General features: G+C 40.9%; 1 protein-coding gene across 2 annotated transcripts in view; it reads right to left on the bottom strand.

Moving 5' to 3' along the window:
• The window catches only part of TTN (titin), a 280823-nt gene that overhangs the window by 233605 nt on the left and 27136 nt on the right, over window positions 1-20082 (bottom strand). For both annotated transcript variants that reach the window (XM_059703947.1, XM_059703948.1), the window contains exons 20-40: window positions 19212-19354; window positions 17128-17333; window positions 16345-16578; window positions 15993-16237; window positions 14851-15107; window positions 14564-14728; window positions 14292-14460; window positions 12476-14169; window positions 12049-12330; window positions 8710-8976; window positions 8342-8614; window positions 7955-8218; window positions 7602-7862; window positions 5723-5983; window positions 4875-5138; window positions 4522-4782; window positions 4148-4408; window positions 3223-3483; window positions 2585-2726; window positions 2333-2498; window positions 555-786 (exon numbers count right to left, since the gene is read on the bottom strand). In XM_059703947.1, coding sequence (XP_059559930.1) covers window positions 555-786; window positions 2333-2498; window positions 2585-2726; window positions 3223-3483; window positions 4148-4408; window positions 4522-4782; window positions 4875-5138; window positions 5723-5983; window positions 7602-7862; window positions 7955-8218; window positions 8342-8614; window positions 8710-8976; window positions 12049-12330; window positions 12476-14169; window positions 14292-14460; window positions 14564-14728; window positions 14851-15107; window positions 15993-16237; window positions 16345-16578; window positions 17128-17333; window positions 19212-19354 — 6308 coding nt within the window. The remainder of the gene's footprint in view (window positions 1-554; window positions 787-2332; window positions 2499-2584; window positions 2727-3222; window positions 3484-4147; window positions 4409-4521; window positions 4783-4874; window positions 5139-5722; window positions 5984-7601; window positions 7863-7954; window positions 8219-8341; window positions 8615-8709; window positions 8977-12048; window positions 12331-12475; window positions 14170-14291; window positions 14461-14563; window positions 14729-14850; window positions 15108-15992; window positions 16238-16344; window positions 16579-17127; window positions 17334-19211; window positions 19355-20082) is intronic.

Here is a 20082-nt window from a genome sequence, read left to right as displayed (position 1 = left end):
TGGTTTAGTGGCATTCCTCCTAGGAGTTGGTAGCATGTGAAATTCCCCTCTGAAGTAAGAGTCCCTTGCCCTAGAGCTTGGGGCAGAGAGAACCCCGTTCCACGTGGCCTGTGGCTCCCTAGGCCCTCTGCGGTATCACAGGGGAGGACATCTGGATTGTCCAAGGCACTGCAGACTAGAAGCTGGAAAGGCTCCTACACTTGGTAGTGCTGCCAGTACGTAAGCAGTTAGGATCTAAGGCAGACAACTGGCTGAATCCATATCTAGAAACCCATTTGGAGTATAATTGACATGCAGTGGGTGTTCAATAGTGTTGACCAATCAATATAAATCTAGCTGTCAGGTGCTTTTCGGGAATGACTTCTTAACTCTCGTTTTAACAGCTGCCATTCCTTACCACAGGTGTAATGTAAAAAAAAAAAAAATATATAGATGTAACCACATGAGTACTATAGGTTCTTTAGAAATTACACAGAAACTACCAGAACTTTAGTAACTTAAAGGAGAGGGTTATTCCAGACGGATCCACAAAACATGTTAATATCTCTACTTACCATTGACATAGAGGGTAACAGAACTCCTGTTCCTTCCTGCCACGAAGGTATATTCACCGGCATCACTGTGCCTGGTCTCAGAGATAAACATCCTGTGGATTCTTCGCTCTACAACATACTGGTGTCGTTCTTGAATTTGGAAATTGATTTCAATGCCATCTTTATACCAGTGGGCATCAACATCATCTTCGTTGACCTCAAACTCAACGACAGCACGTTGTTTCTCAATAACCTTTAGATGAAGCAACAATAAAAAAGAATATTGAAGCCCTGGTATCCTTTCAGTTAACCTGTTCTTAAAAGTGCTCATTTTTAAGCATGCAAAACCTATACAATATGATATAATAACTTGATTGGTTAAAGCACATTCTAATTTTTCCTGTCATCCCTGGGAAAATGGTACCCAGACTTCTTTTGTGGAGAATCATGCTTACACCTGCACTGAGGAGGTTGCCCAAAGGGGCAATGATTTTATCCTTAAACTAGAGGCCCAGTGCATGAATTCATGCATGGATCCAGGCTGGGCCTCTTGGGAGATGGCTGGAGGTTGGTTGGTAGCCCCCCCCCCCCCCGCCCAAATTGGGTGGGAGGCCAATCAGCAGCGGGGCCATTTGGGGGGAGGGGCCACAGGCAGTTGGCCCGCATGCCCTACCCTTTATTGGGGTGGTGGGGGCCATCAGGGGCAGGGTAGGGGCTTCAGGAGGTTGGTCAGCCGGCCCCACCCCCTGATCCAGCTGTTTGTTGGCTACAGTGGGCAACATAGCTACCGGTTGTTCTGGTCTTTATCTCATTCCGGTGGCTGGCCATATATATATATATATATTTGCTTGTTAATTAATAATAACAGAAATAATACTTTGCATCTGTGGACTTTTTATTACTTATAAAGCTCTTAAAAGTTACTGTACTATTCAATTTGATTTCACGTGATTTAAACCAGCAGTTGCCAACCTTTCAGACCTCACAGACCACCAGTGGTCTGCAGACCACCAGTTGGCGACCACTGATTTTAAACAATAACCTTGTGGACTAGGTAGGAACTATTTTAAAAGTGAGGCTATCAAGATTCAGAGATGGACAATAAAGGATGGGGACATATCCAGGTTGTCTGAGCCCTTGCCGAATGAAGCTTTTTCACTCTGCCTAAGGCCTATGACACCCAGTTCTTTTTGGATGAGCAATATGATGAAGCTAAACGCAAATGGTATTTCTCTTAACATGTTTCCTCCATTATATCACTTGGGAAGACTGGCACCCATGAGGGCCAGCTCTGTCAGGTAGTAGACAGCAAAGGTGTTTGATCAGCATTCTTACTGGGAATACAGCTTTGCTCAAACTGGTCTTCCTCTTGGACCTCAGAGTACGTGCTCCCAGCCAAGTTCCGACATCCCGCCTCTCCCTAGCAGGTGCCTTCCGAGAAAATGCTACCTTGTTCTAAATTCTCTTAATTCCAGTTGATGTGTGAACATCACAATTTAAACTTTAGCTTTTTTTCTGGTCGGTGCTGTTTGGCAAGTAGTCAATTATTGCATTAGACAGTGAAGTTTCTACAGCTGAGTTAATTAAAGAACTTTGAAAGCTGCTAAGAACTCACTTATTCCCTACGTGAGGGGAAACTGCCTAAATTGACGTCAGCATAAGCATCTAAACCAGGAAGGATAAGCTGACTTAATTCTTCAGAAGACTGTAGTTAGACAATTTAAGTCAATAATTAAAATAGGAAATATGTATGATGGACTATTGATGATTTCTCAAAAAATGTGGCATGCATACAATACCTGGACCTCCTTTTTAATACTTCGGATGCGAACATCTCTGCCCTCTACAAAGAGGTTGGCAGTGGACATGTTGCCTCCTGCCACCACGGTGTACTGTCCGGCATCAGACATCCGGGTGGATGGAATCAGAAGGCGGTGGACATATTTCTCCTTCTGTATCTTGATTCTATAGATGAAATGGAAATTGAAGTTTAACGTATGCCGACTCAGAGGAAATTGGGAATTGGAAAGTAGTAAGATAAAATAACTGACCTGTCCTCAATCTGCAGCTCTTGGCCATCTTTCATCCACTGTACAGTAATGTCAGGCTCAGAAACTTCACATTCAAACATGGCTCGCTTCTTCTCGAGCACCTTAATGTCCTTAATGTGTTTCCTAAATTCTATATGACGAGCTAGAAAACAGCATGTATAAAATTAACCTTTTCAATAGCTTTATGAAGACATAATTCACATACTATAAAATTCACCCATTTCAGTATATGATTCATTGGCTTTAAGTACATTCAGAGTTGTGCAGCCATCACCACAATCAATTTTAGAACATTCTAGTTACCCTAGAAAGAAACTATGGGCCCCTCATCCATAACCCCTCACACTCCTATTACTGTTTCTCCTCAGATGTAGGCCAATTTATATCTCTAAAGATGTGTGTATCCTGAAGATTTCATGTAAATGGAATCATACAAAATGTAATCCTTTGTGACTGGCCTTTTCACGCAGGGTTCATTCATGCTGTAGCATGTATCAGTAATTCCCTTTTATTGCTGGATAATATTCCATAGCATGGATATACCACATTTCAATTATCCATTCACCAATTTATGCACTAACATTTTCTACAGTGTGTTTGACATTATTTTTATGGACAGGACACCTATGAAGTCATACCTTCCACATAAAGGGTGGCTGTTGATGTAGCCTTTCCAGCCACAAAGGTGTAATCAGCAGCATCTCCAAAGTGAACGTTCCTGATATTCAGGGAGTGGGTGAGTTTTTTGGTTCTCATCTGACACCTGTCTGTTGATTTGATTTCCACGCCATTCTTTAACCATTTGTAAGAGATGCCCTCGTGGTTCACTGTCACCTCAAAGGTAATGGTGTCTTTTTCTTCAGCATTGATGTCCTTCAGCATGGACGTAATCATGATTGCTGCAAAAGGGGAAGGAACGACACCAAGGAGACTTTGTGTCAATAGAGTGTGGGTCATAACGGGTGCAGAATGAAAACCTGGCATGTATTTGTATGTCTGGTAAGGCAACAACAGTTCAGAGAGATGAGCTATGATACCTTCCAGGTATCCCTCTCTCTACAGAACAATGGCAGTGATAGGGGAACAGAAATCGCAAGTGACAGACACTGGGGCATCAGTATAGGCAGCCTTTCATTGTTACTCTAATTGGAAAATTTTATCTAGGTGGAGATGCTAGTGCTTAACTCAGTGCGATCTCTCAGGAGACCTTTGAGTCAAAGATTTTTCAGTGGACCAAATGATCAGGAAGAAAATGTCTAGCATATGGAATAACAATGAATCTACTAGATCAGTGATGGCGAACCTATGACACGCGTGTCAGACGTGACACGCAAACTCATTTTTTTGGTTGATTTTTCTTTGTTAAATGGCATTTAAATATATAAAATAAATATCAAAAATATAAGTCTTTGTTTTACTATGGTTGCAAATATCAAAAAATTTCTATATGTGACACGGCACCAGAGTTAAGTTAGGGTTTTTCAAAATGCTGACACGCCGAGCTCCAAAGGTTCGCTATCACTGCCCTAGATATTCCTTAGATTTTTTTTTCTTTTAACTTACGGGTCACTTTCAGGGTGGCGCTGACTTGGTCATTGCCACAGACAAATGTATATTCTGCCGAGTCCTCCGTGCTGGTGTTCATGATCATCAGCTGGTGGAGCTTTCCCTGCACCACTATCTTGAACTTTTCACTCATCTCAATCTCCACGCCATTCTTCAGCCACATGGCAGGGACATTGAAGTGCGACACCTCGCACTCAAAGGAGGCAGTTTTGGTCTCAGGCACCTCGATGCTCTTCATGGTTCTTGTTATATGCAATGCTTGGGAAAATCAGAAAGTACTTCAGTCAATACATTTTCTTTTAAAAGCAGATGAATCAAACAGACAAATGAATACATGGCAATCATCCAGGGAAATGCTGCCTAATACTTACTCTCCACAAAGAGTTTAGCTTTGCATTCCAGTTGTCCCACCACAGCGGTATATTCCCCAGCATCCGAGGGGGCAATATGCTGTAGCATCAGTTTGTGGACCTTCCTTTCTGAGACCAGTCTGTGTTTGTCGCTCGGCTTAATCTCCACATTCTTGTGGAACCATTTTACTGGAACCGTGTCGTGGGAAACACTAACTTCAAAGGCAACGGTGGCATTTTCCAAGGCGGTCACATCCTTTGGCTTTTTAATGATCTTGACGGCTAATAAGGAAAGTTGAAGCAATTCAGTGAAATGGTTAATGTCGCGGTAACCATGAGTTGGCAACTTGTACAGTGTTTCTAAGTCAACTTACTCTCAACGTGCAGCCTGGCACTGGCTCCCAGCCTTCCGAGCTTGAAGCCATAAACAGACTCATCCATCATGGTACAGTTTTTAATTCTCAGAGAATACACTGTTCCTTTGACTGAGATATCGTACTTGTCATTGGATTCCAGCACAACCCCATTTTTGATCCACTGGAGACCTTTCACATTAGGGTGCGTTAGCTCGACTGTGAAAACAGCGTCCTGCGTCTCTGTCACTGTGAGGTTCTTCAACGTCTTCTTAACTTTGACAGCTGCAGGCAAATGTATGGTTGGTTTAGAAAATAAGAATGATATCTTTAAATAAAAGAAGTCCTGAGCAAGAGCATTACCTGGTCATCTTGCAAGTGAATGGTTAGCAAAAACTTTACAGATATGCAGCATCTCTGTTTTAAAAGACCCCTGAGGTTGTTTAGGAAAACATGGGATCCAGTTTGAAATACACATTGGCAATAATTTTTCTATACTTGAATGGGAGGAAATTTGCAGGACCATACCCTAACAGCTTAATAGATTTCTATACTTGAATGGGAGGAAATTTGCAGGACCACACCCTAACAGCTTAATAGATTCATTGGAGGAGAATGAAATTGCGAACATCTAATTTAGCTGTTCCCCAGACTGGACCCTGAGAAATGCTTCTTCACATAAACACATCTCATAAACAATTTGTACCTTGTGGTACACGGCTCAGAAAGAAGGCTCAGAGAGTTTTTAATGGTTTTATGAAATGAAGACTGACGGCATCCAAAATGGTTATGCCATTTGACATTTAAAACGGTAATTGACAAGAATGTTTCGCGATTTGAAATGATAATTCTGTTATTGTATCACCGACCTTCCACTTTGAGATTAGCAGATGTTTTCGAGGTGGCCACTTTGTAGGTGTACTCTCCAATGTCATCTAATTTGCTGGCAGCAATGATAAGCCTCCTTTTGCGGCCATCAGATTCACTTTTGATGTTGTTACTTAGTGGCAGGTGTTTGCCATCCCGCAGCCATTCGCCTTCGGAATCAGGGTTGGCAACTTCACATTCAAACACTGCTTCCTGAGATTCAGCTACTGTCTGGTCTGTGAGTGGCTTGGAGATGGCCCCGCCTTTGGAACAAAAGAAGTGCCAGTGTGAGTCCTTTAAAAATATTTACACCGTAAAGAAATCTTTGGCCTTACCTAGTTTAAAATATCAAATTTTAAAACATGAATTTGAACATCATGAAATGTCTAATGCAATTATTTTAACCTATATTAAAAAGGTATCACAGAAACCCCTATTCAAAGGATGCAGGACTGATAACAAGGGAAAATGCTGGTGTCAGAAAGGTTTTGTGAAGGAAAAGCAACTGTCAAGTTAATATGGAATTCTGAGAACCCTAATGTGCAGCACACCACAGCAATTGCTCCTTCCTCAGAAGCATTCTACTTAGTCTTCTTAAGCAATTTTCCTGGGAATATATCTGATATATGATTGGGAAAAAACTGCTACACAAAATGGCCAAGTCATCTATGTTTCTATAAGATTAGGGATTCCTATATACTAAAAATTACTGTTTTGACAAATGTCATTTCTCCTATGAAGTTCTCCCCATTTGCCCCCAATGCCATCATGCACTGGCAGAAATAATTACTCCTTCAGCAAGTTAGTTGCTGATGCATCTGTCCCTCTCTAAATTGTGAATTCCTTGAGAAAAAGTATCATGCCTTATTCATTTCTGTGTTCTGAGTTTCTAGCAATGTCTGGCTATAGTAAGTAGTTTTAAAATTTTGGGTGAAATCACATAAGGTCTCATAGTGTGTTTTTTTTGTATTGTTTTCACACATTTAAAAAGATGTCATTTATAATAAATATATCAAAGTTCAGGACATAAAATTTTGTTTCAAAATTTTTTTTCATAATCAAATCTCTGGGAAAATCTGACAATGTAATAAATGTAAACCATGCAACTTTCTTTCCACATAAGAAACAGTGTTCTCATATAGCTTGCTTATATACGAGATGTCCTGGATAGCACAATTTAATCTCAATGTAATATCCCAATTCTTCAGTACTTAAATTATAAAGAACCAAACAAATTAATGATGACTTTAGTTTTTTCCTGACATCTGAATTATACTTCTGATTCTTCATTTTAAAGCAAAGAATTTCTGCTGAATGAAAATAGTGTACTTCATAAGAAAGAGATACACAGATACACTGAATGATAGTTTTAAAATATTCACTGGGTTCATAAAAAGTATGAAAGAAAATACATATTTAGAGTAGGAAAATTTAAATAAAGCTCAATTCAACAAACTTTTATTGATCCTCTCTCATACTGGAGTACACAAGGAAGAAAAAGAAGCAATTTCAGATTTGGGGAGCTTATACTCTGGCGCAAGAAGAAGAAATTAGGATAAGACAAGTCTATGGTAAGGACTATGGGAGATGCACTCATAAAGGGATCCTGAGTTTGGAGGACTAAGATCTTCTACAAATGGGGAGATTAAGGAAGGTTTCACAGAGGGGAAAGCATGTGAGGTAGGTCTGCCTGGAGGAACATTTGGAATCCAGGGAGATCGTGCCCGTGTTAAGCATAATACTACAGGCTTTGAGAAGAGCATAAGCAGAGGCACGGGAGTGAGAAACTGATGGGAATTTGGCAGGAAGTGAGCAACCACTTCTTTGTGTTTAAACAACTGTCCCACAAATGAACTTAGGTTAAATGATAAATGGACCAACCTGCCACAGTAAGTTTTCCAGATGTCATATTTTCTCCAGCATAAAATGTATATTCTCCTTCATCATCTTTCATCATATTTTGAACTGTCAACTTATATATTTTTCCATGAGCTTCAATTTTATATTTAGAACTGGGTTTGATTTCTTTGTCCTTAAAATTCCACAAGACATCAATTCCTGAGTGGGACAGCTCAACCTCAAGGACCACATTTTGGGTTTCTGTACAGGTAAGGTCACGAAGTCCTCTTATGATTTTAATTTCTGGGGAAAAGGTAAAATAATCACTTGGTTATTATTACACTGGGAACACAGAATGCTCAAAACAATGCTAGGTTAAATGGGAGAATCCTTACTTTCGACAGAGAGATTACAGCTGGTTTCAACTCTGCCAACCATCAGCGTGTAAGGCCCTTCATCTGAAGCATGGGTCCGGTTAATCACCAGTCGCTGCTTAGTGCCTTTGACAATGGCTTGTACGCGATCGTCAGGCTTGATTTGTTCATCATTTAAATACCATTTAACAGAAGTCACATCCGGGACGGAGACCTTACATTCGAGAACAGCCTTGGTACCCTCAAGCACGTTAACATCCTTTAGAGGTGTTATCACATCAACACCTGGAAAACCACAAACACACATACAAAATATTTATGAATATAGATTCTGTTTTTAAAGCCTGTTTATTAAAGCTCCTACCTCACTTGACAATGTACACAGAACACCATGTAAGTTGCACTCACTATAGACAGAGACGCGCCCACTGGTTGACATTCCCAGGGCTGGAATGGTGAAGGAGTAATTTCCAGCATCCTCCTTCGTCATGTCCTCAATGAGCAGCATGTGTGACTGTTTGTCGATCACAATGTGAACCCTGTCACTGGGCTGCACTTCTTGGCCATCTTTCATCCAGACACCTTCCACATTTTCCAAGGAGACTTTAACTTCAAGCTGAACAATGTCACCTTCACAGACTTTTTGATCACTGAGTCCTTGTAGGATAGCAATGGGGCGGGCTGTAAAAGATGGGGAGAAAATGAATTTCATAATCATTGTTTGTCAATAAACCATATGATGCTCCCTGCAAACCAAAAGGAATGGGAAGACTTACGTTTCATCTTGAGTTTACAAGTGGTCTTTTTCCCGTCAACAACAAAGCTGTATTCTCCTTGGTCCTCTTTGGTCACATCCTTGACTGTGAGGTTCTGACGTCCACGACGAGATGTAATTGAGTATTTGCCATTGGATTTAAGCTCCACATCATTGTGATACCACTTGCCTTCTATGTTTTCTGGGGATATAATGCACTCCAACTCTCCTGAAAATGATTCTGGAACTTCTATGTCCTCAAGTTCTTTTACAAATTCAATAACTGCACCTGAGGTATCAGATAGAAAGAAGTTAATTTCTCTGGAGAGTTATTCATATAGACTTAGCATAGGGAGCATTCCTTGTATATCTCTTATCTCCTCCATACTATCAGGAATATTCTTAATATCTACCTGCTGATAGTCTGGGAAATAAATATTCAATAACAAGGAATTACTTTAACTTTTAAATTATTTTTAAAGCACAGACTTATATTTCAATGAGAACATTAAAATATAAGGTATAAAATCTTGCTTATTAAAAATCCAAATTGTCAATATTCTTAATTAATAGTATAAGTTCATGTGCCGGGAGCCGGTCCATCCTTGCTGTTTCAAGGGACCTGGCATATATGGCATATGGTTCTTAATATGTTTGCTCACCTTCTTGGCGCTGTGTTTTAACCAAGGTCACCTCTCCGAGAAAGGTTGAATCCCCAGGTAGGGATTTTCCCCTGAAGTTAGGGAGGGAATAAAACCCCTCAACTAAGTGCCAGGCGGGTAATTAATCCCTTTAACTACGAACAATCATGCTTAAACTACATAATCTTTTCTCCCTGGAATGGAGATAAGAAACGCCCTAACCTTTGTAATAGAGATTGATAGGATTGAATCAACTGGTATAAATACAGTTGTAACAAGACAGAAACAGACAGAACTCAGAACTCAAGAACTCAGAACTCAGAACTCAGGAGACAGAATTCAGAAGACAGCGAGAGACAGAACTTAGAAGAGAATCAAGAAGACAGAACCTACACGGATCCTAGAGACAGAAGAACTTCGCTGGAGAGAGCATGCCAGAGGATCCTGGAGAGGGACTGGCCTCGGAGACTGGAGGCGGAGCCTGGCGAGAGAGCATGGCAGGGGATCCTGGACTGAACCTGACTGCGGAAATTGGCAGGAGAGCCTGACTGGAACCTGGACACTGAACCTGACTGGAGTACCTGGCCACAGAATCTGGCTGGAGATCCGAAGCAGAACCTCTCTGGAGATCCAGACCAGAACTTGGCTGGAGATCTGGGCTAGAGATCCTGGCTAGGCTGCTGATCAACTGAACGCTGTCTCCGTGTCCTTCCTTCTTCGCCGACTCCGTCCACACCTTTGGGAACCCCTGGACCCGCTGGGGCTGGACCCCGGCATATGGCGCCTGAACAGGGACCCTTAGGTAAGCCCCCCCCCATTGAGAACCCCCACACTCGGGACGGATCAGACTCCACCATAGGAAGAGGGTGGATAGTCTTCGCCGAATCCGTCCACACCTTTGGGAACCCCTGGAACAGGATTCCCCTAGGTAAGCCCCCCCCCCATTGAGAACCCCCACACTCGGGACGGATAGGACTCCACCAGGGTGCTACAAACCCCCCTACAGAGGATAAGTAGGGTAAGAAGGTGGATAGTACAGAACTTAGATTGAGAAGATGTGCCATACTGAGTCCAAAGAAAGAAGACTCTGTATTGATCTTTAGATTAAGAAGATGTGCCATACTGAGTCTAAAGAAAAAAGACTCTGTATTGATCTTTTAACATATGTGCTTGCTAGCAGAGGAATTAAGGTTACTCCCAGTCAGACAGAACGTTTTATACAAGAAGTATGTCCATGCTTTTCTGAGGAAGGAAAGGTAAATGTAATGGCATGGGAGAAGGTAGGCCCAAGGAGCCTTATCCTTAACCCCACTGCAGCCTTTCTACCCTGGGAAAGTGCAGGATTGGCAAGCTCTCCCTGGGATGATAGATCAGGACTCAGGTAATAGCGGAAAGTGCCAATTCTACTCTTAAAATGGATATAAGAGAGCATTTGAGGTTTTTCTTTTTAATGCTTGCTTTTAAAAAATAAAAAAGGGGGAATTTGCCGGGAGCCGGTCCATCCTTGCTGTTTCAAGGGACCTGGCATATATGGCATATGGTTCTTAATATGTTTGCTCACCTTCTTGGCGCTGTGTTTTAACCAAGGTCACCTCTCCGAGAAAGGTTGAATCCCCAGGTAGGGATTTTCCCCTGAAGTTAGGGAGGGAATAAAACCCCTCAACTAAGTGCCAGGCGGGTAATTAATCCCTTTAACTACGAACAATCATGCTTAAACTACATAATCTTTTCTCCCTGGAATGGAGATAAGAAACGCCCTAACCTTTGTAATAGAGATTGATAGGATTGAATCAACTGGTATAAATACAGTTGTAACAAGACAGAAACAGACAGAACTCAGAACTCAAGAACTCAGAACTCAGAACTCAGGAGACAGAATTCAGAAGACAGCGAGAGACAGAACTTAGAAGAGAATCAAGAAGACAGAACCTACACGGATCCTAGAGACAGAAGAACTTCGCTGGAGAGAGCATGCCAGAGGATCCTGGAGAGGGACTGGCCTCGGAGACTGGAGGCGGAGCCTGGCGAGAGAGCATGGCAGGGGATCCTGGACTGAACCTGACTGTGGAGATTGGCAGGACAGCCTGACTAGAACCTGGTGACTGAACCTGACTGGAGTACCTGTACAGAACCTGGCTGGAGACCCTGACAAGCGAACCCGGCTATGATGATCAACTGAACGCTATCTCTGTATCGTTCCTTCTTCGCCGACTCCGTCCACACCTTTGGGGAACCCCTGGACCAGCTGGGGCTGGACCCCGGCATTCATGATTCTTTCTACAGAGCTTATATCCAACTAGAGGCCCGGTGCATGGCATTCATGCACTGGGGTGGGGGGAGGGTGGTCCCTCAGCCTGGCCTGTACCCTCTGAGCATGTCAGTCGGACATCCTTAGTGCTGCTGCGGAGGCAGGAGAGGCTCCCTCCACTGCAGCTGCACTCATCAGCCGTGAACCTGGTTTCTGGCTGAGTGATGCTCCCCCTATGGGAGTGCACTGACCACCAGGGGGAAGCTTCTGCGTTGAACATCTGCCCCCTGGTGGTCAGTGCATGTCATAGCAACTGGTCATTCTGCAGTTTGGTCAATTTGCATATTACCCTTTTATTATATAGGATTCCCAATAAATTCTTTATATGAAGGGAAAATTGCCTAGGTAATTTTTTTCAGATATTAAGGCTAACTTTATAACTTCAGTACAAAAAGAATGAATCATTTATTACCTTCAACAATAAGTTTGGCAGTTGTCTTTACATTTTCATCTTCCACAAGCACACAGCTGTAGTCTTCAGCATCAGCTGCATCAATGGTCAGAATGGAGAGGAAGTGAACCTTCCTGTCAGAGTGCATCCTGTATTTATCTCCCGACTGAATCTCCACTCCATCTTTATACCATTTCACTTTGACAAATGGCTCTGAAGTTTCACATTCAAAGGTTGCCATGGTGTCTTTTTCCTTAGCAACAACATCTTGTAATTCCTGGGTGAAAGTGATCAATTGCTTGGCTATAAGAAAAGGAGAAAAACACACACACACATATTGCATTAAATTTAAAGTTAGAATAATGGAAAAACAAAATGAAAAGAAATACACTAGTGAATATTCATGGATAAATAGAGAGCTCCATCAAATGAACGAAATTTGAATTACCTTGGACAAGTAAGAATGCGTGGCTTGAGGTTTCCCCAGCTATGTTGATGGCTTTAACCATGATGCTGGCAGAGTCCTCAGAAGTCACATCTCTTATGACCAGTTCACAAACATTGTCTTCGGGCCAGTACCAGTAGACTCGGTCAGAGCGTTCAATCTTGACACCATTTTTGTACCATTCACATTCAGGATCCGGTTTTCCCACGACTCTGACCCGGAAGTGTGCATCAGATCCTTGACCCACTGTTTGGCTTTGGATTCTTTCAAAGATTTTGGGGGCTTCCATGCTAGGACTTAGTTCAATTCTCTCAGGTTTAAAAGTTGGAATAGTGATTTTGCCTTCTTCAACGAGGGCTTTCTTCTCCTCTTCAGTTAGCTCTTTGGTCCAATGGAGAAGTTCATCTTTTGTCTTCTTAAGGAGTTCTTCATAGGATTCATCCTTTTTGCGAGACTTGAGCTCCACAGCAGTAATAGCTTCGTAATATCCTTCCTCTGTTCTGCGCTTGAATTTACTGCGCAGCTCTTCTGATTCTTCGGACACTTTTTCATGGGTAATTCGCTCGGCCCTTTTCAACTTCACAATTTCCTTGGCTTCGGTGGTGTCAACAGGCCTATCTACTTTTTGTACCTCAAACTGAAGTTTCCCAGGTTCGTGCACGTGAAACTCGGGCTTTGGTTCAGGAGCTCGCCTAAGGACAGACCTAAAATCTTCCCTCTGTTCGATCTCAAGTTTCACTTTATGCTCCGTCACACCTTCAGGATTTTCTGCGGTGACTTTGACTTCACCTGTATCATATGATTTGCAGTCCACAATGTCCAGGTAATGAATGCCATCATAGCGCACTCGGAACCTTTTGCTTTTGCGGATGAGCTGTCCGTTGAGGTACCAGTTGACTTTGGGATGAGGGTAACCTGTCACTCGGCAGCGGAATCTAGCAGTCTCCCCTTCGAGTACTCTTACTGGCTCTGGGAACAAGACGATGTCTGGCTTTTGCTTCTCTTTTTGATCTGTCGTTACGCCTGTAAGAGCACCTTCATGAGCCATCCTCTCTAATTCTTCGATCCTCTGTAAGCCTTTCCTGCCCTCAGGCAATTGAGTTTCTTCCACAAGACTTTTCTCATCTTTAACAATAAGGGTAGCAGATGTGTGATCTGTTCCGTATTTGTTAGTGGCTCTGCAAGTGATGATGCCGCTGTCTCTAGAATATGCAACTCCGTAATCAAGGCTGCAATACCCAAATTCATTGATCATACGAAGCCTGTTGGCTGCTTCAAGTGGCTTCCCATCGTGGAGCCATTCCACCACCATCGTTGGATCACCAATTGGTGTTAGCCTGCATTCAAAGTGGGCAGGCCCAAAGCGCTTGAGTCTTAAGGAAGTGAGTTTTTTCTTAAAAAATGGTTTCTGTTGTTTCTCTTTGTCGTAGAGGTCACCCTCCTCCCATTGCTCTTGACCATATCGCAAATGCAAGGGCTCCAGTTCTGGGGCTGCAATTTCCTTTGCTCTATATGTCCCTCGTGGGATGATTAATCTTCTCTCTGGTTCAGGCTCTGCAAACTCAACTTCCACATTTACTTTGCATCTTGTAGTATCTCGGCCAGCCTTATTAATAGCAGTTGCAGTATACCAGGCAGAATCTTGGCTGACAGTGGAATCAATTTTAAGGGCAGCTTCTCCCTTGGTTCCTTCAATTCTAAAAAACAAACAAACAAAAAACAAAAACAAAAACCATCACTCATACAGAAGTAGGAGTTGCTTCCTTGGTTATTGGATTTGCAGAATGGACTTAGTTATATTATTCCCAAGCAAACTTACCTGATTTTTGGATATTTATGAGGTACAATGATTTCACTGTTTTTCAACCATACGATGTCAGGGTTAGGGTTACCCGTAGCTCTGACTTTCATTTCAAGTCGGGCACCCTCCTTTATATTGACATTTCTCAGTTTTTCCACAAACACTGGTTTAACCTGATGTTCCACAGCTGAAAGAGAGAGGGGTCATGATTTAGAGTGAACAGGGCTGAAATACCTGGGTTTAAAACCCAAGTGATAAGGCTATTTCTTTTTTATTTTAAAAGCAAATACCTTCCACAGTTAAAGTCACTGAAATTGAAGATTTGCCTGCCCTGTTTTGGGCAACGACGGTCCATTCCCCAGAATCACTGGGTGCTGTCGGGACAATAATCAGTGACTGGGTACCATCTTCTTTAATGACCACTTTATGGGTATAGTCATTGATAACTTGCTCGCCTGGCAAAAAATAAATGAAAAAGAAAACAGATGGTTAAAATTGTTTTTTAAATTGTTGGGCAACACATATAAGCTTATTTTGGGGGGTTAAGAATTTGTGAGCAGAAACTTATCATACTCACCATTATGAAACCAGAAGGTCTCTGGCATAGGTCTACCCACAACCTTTAAGTCAAATCTGGCAGTTTGCCCTTGTAAACATTTGAAAGAAGCAGGCTTTAACACAAAGACTGGCTTATACAGTCTCTCGAGTTGTGCCTCATCTGTTTCCTCCAGCCTACGTCCAGGGGACATTCTGGCAGGGGACATCCGTGCAGGGGACATCCGTGCAGGGGACATGCGTATAGGAGACCTGCTCACCGAACGCGGAGAGACAGATCTGGAAAACAAAGGAAAACAATATTTTCATGAATCATAGAGAAAATTCAGCAAAATAAACAACCTCTTTATTTCTTGTTCATCAATGTCATTTTATAATTTACTTCTGTATGTTACAGAAGGCACCTCAAAACCACTGAGATCTAAAATGGAATATTTTAGCATAGCCCCCCAAACTATATTTTTTCATAGATCCTCAATCCAGTCAGTAGTCATTTAGCACAGCCAGATATTTTGGGGACTCAGAATCTCAGAATGATCCTTAATACTGTCTTTCTCTCACCACCTTGACTTAATTAGTCACCAACCCATTTTGATTCCACTTCCAAAACATCTCAATAAAGATTGGTTGTTTAAATAAACCAATGCATAAGAAAAAAAGATTAACATATGTTCTTACCCAACAGGAGGAAAAACATAAAAATTATATTTGAAAATAAAGTCCTATCTTTACATTGTAGCTAGAATGGCTTGGATTCAATAATCCTACAGGCTGGGTAAACTGAGGCAGTTTTCATAGGATTGCAGAGATTCAGCGTTCCCACATTCAAACTAGAAATAAAAATCCCTATATTGCAGCATTATTGTATAAATTAGGGCTAACATGTAAAATAAGATGTTAGATAAACCTTATTGTCTTCATTATATTAGTTATAACACCGACAAAATGAATAGTGTGCTACAGTAATGAAAATGCTCATCTTACACAGGGGCAAGAAATAAAATCTCTTGGCAATTATTGGCAGTTTTCTGTGCTGTCTCACTCAGCCTTCACCCCAAACCTCCTTCCTACCCCCCACACACATATAATAGCAATTTGCCACTGGGATATTTAGTATTTTGAATAATTTAAATACCAAACAACCCAGATTATTATGAGTCTTACCTGATTCTGCTCATTGGCTCAGGTGTGGGTATGTACATCGGAGCACTGAGTGGAGCAGCAGGCTCCACATACAATTTCCCGGAGCAGATTGCATTTCCTTTAATATTGCTGGCAAATGCAGTATAGATGCCCTCATCTTCTGGAAGAACAACAGGTATGCGCAGACTAGCTCTGCCATCTTGTAGAAAGTCCATTTGGTATCTCTCTCCATGCTTAATGCGCTTGCCATCTTTGTACCACGCAATCTGCAAGTAATAGGTACATGTGAATTAAATGTAGATAAAATAGTTACAGTGTAACCTAGTTGTATCTTTATTGTGGCATGGAGGTACGGTAAATGGTTATATTTTACCTTGGGCAATGGATAGCCAGACATCTTGCAATGAAAGGTAACACCCATCCCCTCAAGAATCCTATAATTCTTGACTCTTAAATCAAATCCTGCTTCAACAGCTTCAGATTCAGAAATGTCAACTGCCATCTTTTCTTCTCCATCTTCTTCAAGAAGTTCTTCTAATGTAGTCTTTATTATCCTGTATTCAATTTCTTTAATAAGCCTCTCTTCAAAGGAAGAAATGTGGAATTCCTATGTAGCAAAAAAGATGATAGTTTGTTAAAAAGACATATCCTCACTGATAGAAATTCTTTTAAGTATATTAGTTTCAGAGATAAGGATTGATGAAAGTTTCTAACTAGGAGAAAATCTTAGAAAGCTCTTTGTTTTGTTTTTAATCTGCATTACAATCAACTTTGCTAGTTCATGTTGCAGTATCTTGGGTCAATGATAGTCTAAGAGTGTGGCTTACAAAAGTTTAGATGTTTATTATACAAACAAAGGGATCTTGGCAGCAATGAACATGGCCATGCTAGTGTTTGCCTTTTTCTGCATATATATATAAAAATCCCCATTTCTAAAGTCATATTTTGTTGCGTATATGAAATCTCTTTCTAAAGTCATAGGTGCAACATGTCATGAAGATGAAGGAAGCTTATCAGCAGTGAATCTGAGCCAATTAATAACAGTCTAACATGACCCCATCAGTTGACAATGAAATTATTTTTTAAAAAGGTGGGGATTATGGGAAGAAAGTATAATTTATAAAAGGCTTTACATGGTCATTATTTTTATACTCACTTGGTCTTCTACAAAAGTTCTGACCATTACAGTATCTTTGGCCATTTTCTTCCTAATTAAGGCCTGTTCTTTTTCATACTCTTTTTCATAGTCAGCATATCCAAATCCAGGTGCTGTTTCTCCAACTTTAGGTTCTTGTACAAAGGCAGTCATTTGTGTCTGATAAAACATTTCTTGCTGGGACTTCATCAGTGAGTCATAATCAGCTAGGAGTTAAGAGCATAAGTTACTTTTTAATGCTCTTATGTAAAAGCCTTCATCCCATTGTTCACTCAGGCAAGCCCCACACTAGGAAAAGTTGATAACCAAAAGACTGATTTTCCAAATTTTACTACCAAAGTACTCAATAAATATTAATTAGATTGAATTTTCGAAACCAAACAAGCCAAACCAGCTATTACTATTGTAGAAACAATTTCATATTAGCAGTCAATCCTTTGGGATGTACCCTGGAGGTCTTTCTAATTTCCTGTGTGGCTTTTGGCAATTAGTTTACCTTCCTGGGTCTTGAGTGCTTTATCTGCTAAGTGGGGATAACATCCTAACCTTCTTTTAAGGGGTGTTGTGCAGATCAAATGAGACAGAGCATGGGATGGTCCACTGTAAACGTGAACAGCTAAACAAAGATAATGGTGATCCACACATACATTTTGTTTGGCCTGAATGCTATTACATTTATTTTTTGCAAATTACTTACAAGTTTTGAAAATCATGATTTCCAGCTTTTCTATAAAATATCAGAAACTCTAGCAACATGGAGCCTGGTACAAGTGTGCCTGGCAATAACACAGTAGAGCAGTGGTTCTCAACCTTCCCAATGCCGCGACCCTTTAATATAGTTCCGCATGTTGTGGTGACCCTCAACCATAAAATTATTTTCGTTGCTACTTCATAACTGTAATTTTGCTACTGTTAGGAATCGTAATGTAAATATCTGATATGCAGGATCTATTTCCATTGTTACAAATTGAACATAAGTAAAGCATAGTGATTAATCACAAAAACAGTATGTAATTATATATGTGTTTTCCGATGATCTTAGGCGACCCCTGTGAAAGAGTTGTTTGACCCCCCAAAGGGGTCTCGACCCACAGGTTGAGAACCGCTGCACTAGAGACAGGACACTACTGCCCCCTTGAGACAGGGCATATATTCTCCAGCTTGCCATTGTCTTCCTTGTGCTCACTGATATGATCTATCTGCCTGGGTCTGGGAGTCAACTGCATTTAGAATCCCTTCATCGTCAAAGGCATGATATGCAACAAATGAATGCCACCAAATAGAAAATATTACTAGAAAAGTTCAACACCAGTATGGTTTTTGAGGCCTGGGGAGTATTATGCTAAGTGGAATAAGCCAGTCAGAGAAAGATAAGTATCACATGATCTCACTCAGAGGTGGAATCTAATGAACAACATAAACTGATGAACAAAATAGATCCAGAGACATAGAAGCATGGAAAAGACCAGTGATGGCGAACCTATGACACGTGTGTCAGAGGTGACACGCAAACTCATTTTTTTGGTTGATTTTTCTTTGTTAAATGGCATTTAAATATATAAAATAAATATCAAAAATATGTCTTTGTTTTACTATGGTTGCAAATATCAAAAAATTTCTATATGTGACACGGCACCAGAGTTAAGTTAGGGTTTTTCAAAATGCTGACACACCGAGCTCAAAAGGTTCACCATCACTGGAATAGACTGTTGAATCTCAGAGGGAAGGCGGGGATAGGTGGGTGGGAAGAGATCATCCAAAGAACTTGTATGCATATATGCATAACCCATGGACACAGATGATAGTGTGGTGACGGCCTGGGGCAGGAGGCAGTGGTGGGCTAGAAGGGGTGATTGGGGGGAAACGGGGGACATATGTAATACTTTCAACAACAAAGATTTAGAAAGCTAAAAAATAAAAAATATTTCCTATTATGGCTGAGGCAAAGAAGGGGAGCGATTGAGACAGAACCAGTATCAGAACCAGGGTACTGCAACAGGCCTTTCCACAAACACACAGCCCTGCTACCTCCATGTGTTTGTGCTCTTATCATGCACATAGGTACTAGTTAGAGTTGCACTGACCTTCTCCAAGCAAGGAGGCAGATGCAGAAGTTTCTCCATGCTTATTACGAATAACAATAGTGTATTCTCCAGCATCATCGGCAAAAGTCATTGAAATCACCAGTTTGCACTCACCAGTTTGTTTGCTGTAAATCACTTTGTGTCTTTATGGAAATAAACAAACAAAAACTTCAGTCATATAATAATCCTTATGTTACTAAAATAACCCTTATGTGGATCTGTGCTATAAAATTCAATGATCCTAAGCATGTAACAAAGCCCTACCATAGAAAACAACTACCAGATAGCTGAAAATTGTGGAAAATACATGGACATGAGTAATGAGGATCATGAACACTCTTTAAAACAGTGGTTCTCAACCTTGGCTGCACATTAGAATCATCTGGGAATTTTTTAAAATCCTGAATCCTGGGCCTCATCCTCAGGAAATTCTGTTTCTTTGTTCCTAATGTTGTGGCCTCACCCCATAACAAAGAAACAGAATTTCCAGAGGATGAGGCCCAGAAATCAGGATTTTAAAAAGATTCCCAGGTCATTCTAATGTGCAGCCAAGGTTGAGAACCACTGCTTTAAAATAAATAATATAATACCACTAGAATCAGATATGTGGAAATAAGTGTCTGCAAATATGTCTAATTGTAGCAAATTTATTAGCATTACTTTTCATGTATAACTATCTTTCTTCTTCATCACATGACCCTTATTCTCTTACCTTTTAGTGAGTTAATTATGTGTTTTTGTTAAAAAATTGTCTCAGATTCTTTCAGGAAAAGTGTGTGTGTATGTGTAAAAATACCTGTCAAAATATACATTTTCTCTATTTCCTTAGCCCTATAAATGAATCAAACTAGGATATAAAGAAATATATCTT

This window comes from Myotis daubentonii, chromosome 7 (genome assembly GCF_963259705.1).
Source record: "Myotis daubentonii chromosome 7, mMyoDau2.1, whole genome shotgun sequence".
Classification (NCBI taxonomy): Eukaryota; Metazoa; Chordata; class Mammalia; order Chiroptera; family Vespertilionidae; genus Myotis; species Myotis daubentonii.
The sequence above is the reverse complement of the archived record's forward strand: the minus strand, read 5'-3'. Positions and strand labels throughout refer to the sequence as shown.